The sequence below is a fragment of the Gymnogyps californianus genome, chromosome 3, assembly GCF_018139145.2.
Source record: "Gymnogyps californianus isolate 813 chromosome 3, ASM1813914v2, whole genome shotgun sequence".
NCBI classification, from domain to species: Eukaryota; Metazoa; Chordata; class Aves; order Accipitriformes; family Cathartidae; genus Gymnogyps; species Gymnogyps californianus.
Window position 1 is genome coordinate 10,951,809 of NC_059473.1, and position 8,533 is coordinate 10,960,341.

An 8,533-nucleotide genomic window follows, 5' to 3' on the forward strand; every position below is an offset into this window, starting at 1 on the left:
ATGGCTTTATCTTGCCGTGACAAATTAAAAGCTTGTGCTCAGGAGACAGGAGTCTCAAATCTTAAAAGATTTTTTCACACTGAACCTTTTTCTTAATACTTAGATAATCTAAGCCCCCTTTGAAGTGGGCTGTCCTGAGTATATGGGGCACACTTAGAGGTGAGTGGAAAATGTCAGCTGTTTCCTTTTCTAATTTTCTTGAATAGAGAGAAAAAGGTGTTTTGAGACAAAAATTAGGATTTTTGCTGTTCCCCTCTCTGTGAAATTCAAAAGTGCTATATCTCTTCAGGCTTTTTAAAAAAAAAAAAAAAAGCTGGAGGGGAAAGGAAGGACTTGTTCTGGCAAGATTAAGCTGAGGGAGTTCTGGGAGATTGTATTTTATCTTAATTTCTTTGGAAAGGTGGAAGTTTCTTTGCCATGCGTCCGAAATAACTCTCAGACTTCCTCTTTGTGAAGTTCATAAACAGCGGAGGCTCTGCAGATAAACTTCAGATCGGTGCTTAGCTCAGTATTGCTCGCTTGCTGTACTGTTTCGCCGACTTTATCATTTTTCCTTTCCATATTGATAGCACAGCTGTGTTTTCCCTCATTCCAGCGAATGAAAAGGGCCAAGCGAAGAAGAGCTGGTTTGTGCCGGGGCTCCCAAGGGATCGCACCTGGGCAGAGCACACAAAGAACGGGCTCCGGCTGCCTGCAGGGAGCTCATCACGCGGGTCTCAGCCAGAGGTGGTCAGGCTACGGCCGGGGGGAGGATGCAGCTTGCTGGTTGTCATTTTTCCAGGCTCGTCCTCAAGCCGTGAATTGGTGAGGGAGCTGGGTTTCTTGTCCTGGGGACGGCGGGGATGTCTTCTCAGATGACAAGATGGCAATGGGCTCCTCTTTAACATGTCCAGGCTTCCCGAAGTGAACACAGGAGCTGCTGCGAGGAGGTTAGGCTGTTGCAGAAGGCTGCCTTGGTAAAGATGAGACCTTGAGCCCCCCACCAAGTTTTGCATTTCCATGCTGCGTGTCAACAGTCCACCTCAGATACAGGCGATGCAGTGAGCGGGCTTGCACGGCAGTGGGAGATGAGCAAAACGGAGCATGGCAATAGAGAGCAGGTCAGCTTGTAGAGGGCTTGTGCTTTGCAAAGGCCAGGCTGGCACAGGTTTTCGCCTCCTTTAGGGCTATTACTTGCGAAACTACTTGTTCAACATCATACTTCTCCCTTGTCCTCTCCACCTCATGTAACCATTAAAATCCTAGAGGGGAAAAAAACCCATCTTGTCTTGCTTGACCCACAATTATTTTTGACAGCGAACTTGTGAATGCTTTAGCTGGCTGAGAGCACTTCTGGAAGTTACAAGTGACAGAGCTCCATAATTTCCCTCTGGCAACCAATTTCTGACAAGCTGCCACAGATTGTATTGCTTCATAATTTTGACATGAATCGTTCTTCTTTTTTGTAGTCACCCTTGGATGTTGCATCACACGAGGTGAACCTATTCTGTGAAGCCATTAGAGGCAAGGTGATCAGTCCAGTTCAGGAGCAGGAGAAGGCTTCTTTTTCTCATTGGTTGTTATGATAGATGCTTATCTCAGAATATTACTTAGGCACCTGATTAGCCGGCCGTTCTTGTGTTACAAATCCATTTCAATGAGAAGTAAACTGCAGTAAATGATTAACATAATCTTTACTAATGACTAGGGTTTTTTAATTTAATGAGTCACTTCTGAAAGTCTGAGGGGGAAACAAGGACGCTTTTTTTTTTTTTTTTTTAAAAAACGATCACAGTGCAATCATTTGCATGTAGAAGCCCAGTGTTGTTTCTCAAAGCAGCCATGTCAAACATGTGGTACATGTGCTTGCTCAGATATGTACAGCTCACTTGCAAAAGGAAATGTGTTGCACAGGTTTTATAAAATTACCATTATGGTCATGATTAATGATTTTGTTATCCGAGCAGTGAAACCACAAGACTTCGCAACCACCATAGCAATCACAAAGCTCTAGTACGTGCAGCACAAATTTCTCTAATTGAGCATTTGAGGGCGTGTTGAAACAGAGTTTCTTACCGGACTCCCTGTTCCAACAACTTTAGTTTTGGGTTCATTTCTCTTATGTGGCTACTGGGCATGTTTTCAGTAGTTTCCCCCTCAAAAACAAATACTGGCGCTGGATTGGTTTCAACAGGCTTTAGAGGAAGACAGTGTTTGTCTGATAGACCGGTGGCTCGATGGTTTGGGACATGCTTTTCCATCAGTGAAATAGCCTGGCTCTGGAGACCATGTCCTTTCTAGATGTATTCCTGTAGGCGAGTATGTTGTATTTGGGTGACCTGCAACAAACTTCTCATGTCTCCCTCCTTCACCATCCTCCCCAAAATTTTCACTGCTATGCTGGTAGTAGAAAATCCCAGCCAAGACCCAGTCTTGTCATGAGGGACGTAAGTTGTTCCCTGCTTCCATCACTGAAAAAGCCTTGCCATCATTTGTTCATAGTGGCACTTGGCTGAAGATGAGAGTGCCTTTGCCTTTTCTTTGAGAACATGCCTGATTTTTGCCAGTCACCAAGTCCAGGTTGAGTCCCAGTGGAGTGGTACTGAGAGAACAGTACGCTTTTGAAGGCCTGAGCATCATCATGTCTTTGATCCTCGGTCACTTATTTTCTTCTGAGGGTTTCCATATGGCTTCTTGAACCACGTTTTAACTATGAGCTCTGTCAGAAGTACCTCCTTCTGTTTGAATCTTATCCGAGCCTGTTCCAGTGGATGCCTCACAATCTTCTCTTCTGAAGGATACTAGAAGAATAATCTCTTCCTACTCACGTTCCCATGGGACTCACAATTCAGTAGATGACTTCTCTTCCCATCTTCATGATCCCTTCCATCATCTCTTTTCCAGGCTGGAGAGACCCAGGCCATTTAGTTAGCTGTGGTTGAGAAGCCATCCCGTGTCCTTGATTGTCCTGACCATGGCTCTGTGAGCTTGCCATGGTGGAAATACCCTTATTGACACAGGGTGGAGGGGGGGCCAGAACCGCGGACGGATTGGGGAAGTACAGCAGATACATGCAATGCATTGATGATCATCTTTGCTGCTGCTGCTTTTTTTTTCTTATCTGTTGCAGAGCCACCAAGCTGACACTGTCACAGGGCTGTCTGTTTTAACCCCAAGACCTCTTTCCTGAGCAGCGATAGCTGGCTGAGAGTGCATCATTGTACATGTCAGATCAAGGTGTTTCCATCACTTTGCACTTTAGGGATAATTTTTTTTTTTAACATCCAGTCTCTCAGCATTATGAGATTCTTAAGCAAGTTTTCAGGGTCAGCTTTCCTTTTTACTCCCTTGAATAACTTAAGTTTCATCAGAAAACTGTGTCATCTTGTTCACCTCTCTCTTCAGATCATTGATGAGTATGCTCACCAGCACAGGTGAGGAGCCTGTGGGGTTCACTGGTGACCTTCTGCTTGGGAGAAGGGTATTTTCTACCTTTTTTTCACCAATCTTCAAACCATTCATTCCTATGTGTCGAGAGCCTTCTCTCTACTACAGAAGTTTGAAGCTTCAATGGAGGACCTTGTTGGAAAGTAACAATGCTTATCCCAGTTGATGGTCAGCAAGGTAACCCTGCAGACACTGAATTTGTCAACCAGTTGCCTTTAGCGTCACCAACCAGGAGGCAGCGTGAACTTTTTTACGGACGCGTGAGCAGAGACCAAGTGTCGGATAGCTTGCTTTCTCCCTTTCTGGGCGCTAAGAGTAAGTGTTTGTGTTGGCAAACTGCCCCTCTAATCTGAGGACATTGAGCGTGGAAATGCAGCAATTTTTAATAAGGTGAGAGCGGAGGCCAGAGCCACAGCCTCTGTGGTATGCTGCAAACAGGTTTTGTAGCCATGTCAACACATGTGGAGGAGAGGCTTGGTTGCCCTGCCGGGTCTGAAGGAGAATAAGGTGTGGAGGAAAGCAAGGGTAGATAAGGATCGGGCAAGATAAAAATCACTACAGCCTCTTTTCCAATTGCCTATTGCAGAAATACTGCCTTCCCCGAGAGGCGGCAAATAGCACGCTGCTTGGAGGGCTGCTTATAGCTCCCAGCTGCCCTGCTGAGATTATCTAGCAGTTATATCCAGTTTGGGATTTTTATTTTCATCTAGGAGGGTGAGGGGGTTGCAGGCCAGTATGTGCAACCTCCTCCAGTTGGGTAATTTTCCCAGGCTTCGTTATTTTGACCATGAGCACCCATGATGTTTTAGGAACATATCCATGAAAGGCTTGTCCCAGCAGGGCTCGACTGCGGTTCCAGTGAAGGTGAAGGGTCCTGCTGGCTGGTACGGCACCACGTTAAGGCCCTGCCTCCTTTTTGGTTCACGCCAGTCAAAGTTTAACTTTGAGAGCATGCTGCAGGCTGAGGCTGCCTGGACTGTGGGGTGTGTGCCTTTCTGTTGTTCTGAGAAGCTTAAATTACAGCTCGGCATCTGGGTTTGCACCGCATGCAGCACTGCAAAAAGGTACTCGTATGAGGCGGCTGTTGTAACTAAATCCTAACTCTTCTCAGGTTTTCCAAATAGGTTGGAAGCTTAATGTTGTTATGAAGTACTTGCTTGTAGAAGCTGCTCATTTTCTTTTGACATGTCCCCAAAATGTGCTGTATATTGTAGGACCTAAAGTTACAGGCACAAGAACTAGCTTTGAAGGGTTTAAACCCCAGATTTGAAGTGCCTTTGTCTAATAAGTTATGAAGACTGGGCTGATGAAACCACTTTTTAAAAAGAGCCTGTATATCAGGGCAGTTACATTTTAGAGGTGGTGTTAGCTATCTTAAGAGTTGTTCTGCTTCTAGGTACTTGTTTAAAAAAAACCAACCAAAACAAACACATGCATTAAAAGTCTGTTCCTAATGGGTGGGTCAGCCATTCAAAACTCATCCTGCTTGTTGTACCTCTCAGATAACCCAGCCTGGCTTTACATCACACTGCAAACAGATCTGTGTATTTGCTTTCAACAAAGTAAGTTGGGAGTTCAGTGCTTTTAAGTGCTATACATGTTAAAGAGGATCAACATCTATTTTGTGTTGTAATGCTTTAAGGTGTGCTCACCTTTGGACAGAGTGTTGTTTTCAGAATAAACAAATATCCACAATGAGCGTTCTTGTATTCTTGGAGTGAGAGACACGTGTAGTACGATTCATTGGAAAATAATATTTAGAGAGTGCATTCTTGACAAGGAGAGAAGGTTTTTCAGGTAAAACCAGTCTTCTCCCACTACCGATACAACTTTTCTCCACTCTTGAGGTTGTGTCTCTAGCTAACTGTTGTGGCAAATGGAGACCTTTCCCTTGGACTCGTCGTAGCTGCAGCACAGCTTGTTAGTTGGAGGAGGATGGAGATTTTTCTTAGTTCAAAGCACCAATATTTTCAGCTCATGAATGTTACAGCTCTTCTGATCGTTGTGCATGGAGGCTCTTTTTCCTGCTCCAGATCTGTTAGTGCATTTAACAGCTGTCCTCTGATATTCGTGGTAATATGAAAAAGCCCAACTAATCTATGAAAAGAATTAATGGGCAAAATCCTGAATGTCTAGATATTGTATGGAAACTATTTTAACCAAGGAAGGTCTATGAAAGAGGATGGCTAAGACTGGTACCCCACTGTGTGTTTCTCCAGGAGGAGAAATACATTAAGCAGCTGCGGGTATTGGCAACAGCATGTTATTGCGTGATATTTCACCCTTTCATGATCGTTGTTGTGTAATGATGTAACTAATTAACCTAAAGAAAGTGCTCGCCGTGAGCCAGGAATGTATAAAAACACAAGTAACATTCATTGCACATCAGAGATTAGTGACAAAACGAGGAAAAAAACCCTGAAGTTTTTAAGGGAAAGCTGATTATTCAAGTAGCCTGTGATGAACTGGAATTCAATGAGTGTTTGGGGAAGAAGGTGTAACGGAGTTTTTGGCTTGATGGGACACCTGCAGGTTAACAAAATTGCCAGTATTTTTGTAGCCTGGGTAACTAGTGGGGTACAGCCTGGGCACACAGATGCTCTGTCTGACTGTGCCTGCAGGACTTACACGATTGCATCATTTGACGGAGTTTAACTTTGCTCTTCAGAGGTAACTTCTAGCGTGAGCGCTCATCATTCCTCAATGCCCAGTATAACAAATAACATGCCAAGCAAATACGAGTGGTGTTGGTGAATATGTCACGGGTAGGCTATGGCATATTATTTTTCCACGTGTGTGGCGACAGCTTTTATGGCCTGGCAACAGATCTGCCTCTTTCAAGTATTTCATGTGAAACTTTATGAAGCTGCCTGCTGTCAGGTGTTGCCAATATTGCAGGTGTGCACGAAGTCAGTGAGTGGCAAAACATCTCTTTTAATACAGTAACAGCTGAATGTATGATGATTTTTTTTCCCTCCTTTCCATTTAAAACAGAATGCTACAGATAGCTCCTCTAACTCCTCTCAAAAAAGGGAACAGCCCGTGCGAACTCTGGCTTCTCCTGCATCCTGCGAACATCGAAGAATTTGCACTCGTGGACACCTTTACGACCATTATAGCTCTGACCACTACCATCTAGAACAAGTAAGGTTTCTTCCCAGTCTTGCCACCTAAAGGGCTGTGTCTGCCCTAGCTAAGACTGGTGTTTGGTTTTCCCCCCACATCCCTGAAAGACCCCCCCCTTCCTTTCTCACCCTTTCCTTCTCAGTTAGCTTTAAATGGCTTCCAATTATTTAAAAAAAAAAAAAGTTTACACTGTGATTTAATAAGTTACATTGTACCACATGCACACAGATAGTTGTAGGTCTGTGACAGTTGTACTCATTCCTGAGCCAAAGGCTGAAACTCTGTGATGGGTCACGGTGAAGGGCATACAAAGAAGGAAAGACAAAATTGTTAAATATTGGCTTTTCACTAAGGAAGGAGACAGTGATAGCTGATAGCAAAGTGAGCGTATTTGTCTTTTCTCCCTCTTCATCTCCATCCCTACTTCCACAGTCAGTACCGCGATCCTACCGGCATGTCAACTTTCCAGACGATGATGAGGAGATAGTGCGCATCAATCCTCGGGAAAAGATTTGGATGACTGGATACGAGGACTATCGCCATGCCCCAGCGCGAGGAAAGAACTTTGATCCTGATGACATGGACTCCTATGTACGTTTTGCCAAAAGCGAGGCCTCAAAACATGAATACACTTATCCTTACATAGACAACTCGGACTTTGACCTGGGTGAAGATATCAAGGGTGCTGTGATAAAGACTCAACCTGTCAAATTCAAGCCCAGGCGGAAGGAAGATGGTGAGAGGTCGCGGTGCGTGTACTGCAGGGACATGTTCAACCACGAGGAGAACAAACGGGGTCAATGCCAGGATGCTCCAGACCGCGTCAAGACTTGCATCCATCGAGTGAGCTGTATGTGGTGCGCAGACACTATGCTCTATCACTGTATGTCCGATCCAGAAGGAGACTATACAGATCCTTGCTCGTGCGACACCAGTGATGAAATGTTTTGCCTCCGGTGGATGGCCCTTATCGCCTTGTCTTTCATTGCTCCATGTATGTGCTGTTACTTGCCGCTTCGGGCTTGTTACCACTGTGGGGTTATGTGCAGGTGCTGTGGTGGAAAACACAAAGCTGCTGGATGACTACAGATGCATTCAAAGTGTTACGTTTTTCCTGTAGTTCAAGGAACACGTTGGTTTTGGAGCATTGAGATCACTCATTTTGATGCAGCCACTGTGCCCAACAGCATCCAGAAACCACCAGTTCGGATCACTTTACATTCAGTCGTCTGGGGCTCACACTGCATTGATTTGCTCATCAAGTGTTCTAACTAACTAACCTACAGCATAGACTTTTGTATTATTAATCTGTAATCAAAACAGACTGTCTTGTACATGGGTTTTTTTTTTTTTTTTTTCCCAGTTAAAATGAGTTTGAGAAAAGAACTGCTTTAAATGGTGGTGGATTGTAGAACATCTCCAGGTTGTGTCTGTCTTGCCTCCGCTTGTGCGGTACCATCAGCGTGTTAGCAAGCTTCGGCATTTCTAGAAACGGGGTGGTGTAGTGAATGAAGTCTCACTTGGAAGATATTTTAACTTGCCGTCAAGTTATTGTGTGTGTATAGAAGGTGTGCTAGTAACAAACTTGTACCACAACACAGTATTTCTGTCACTGGTTTTCTTTGGGTTTTTTGTTCTGTTTTCCAAAGCCAAAATAGCCATCTAAGCTGCAGTTTCTCTTCTAGAGTCCATCGTCATTTCCTTCAGCAAACATCTTAAATTATTTCTCTGTTCGTAAAGCTCTGTGAACAGAAAGCAAGGCTCAGTTACCATAGTCACATAACCATTGAGAATCTGGTAGTTCTCCTTACCTGTAATCATTTCAGACCACTACTTGAAAGGGAAAGTTAAATTTTAGGGTTTTCTTTTTTCCCTAAATAACATTGGAAAAATAAAACTGTGTTTTCAGAGTTCTGCCCAAAAGAAAGGGAACTTCTTCATTAGCCAGCCATGTAATGATCTGTGAATAAAACACTAAGGT

General features: G+C 44.1%; 1 protein-coding gene across 2 annotated transcripts in view; it reads left to right on the forward strand.

Annotated features, from left to right (window-relative positions):
* The window catches only part of SPRED2 (sprouty related EVH1 domain containing 2), a 63,470-nt gene extending 55,584 nt beyond the window's left edge, over nucleotides 1-7,886 (forward strand). For both annotated transcript variants that reach the window (XM_050894915.1, XM_050894917.1), the window contains exons 5-6: nucleotides 6,421-6,570; nucleotides 6,985-7,886. In XM_050894915.1, coding sequence (XP_050750872.1) covers nucleotides 6,421-6,570; nucleotides 6,985-7,635 — 801 coding nt within the window. In that variant the 3' untranslated portion in view covers nucleotides 7,636-7,886. The remainder of the gene's footprint in view (nucleotides 1-6,420; nucleotides 6,571-6,984) is intronic.
* The last annotated feature ends 647 nt before the right edge of the window (nucleotides 7,887-8,533 follow it).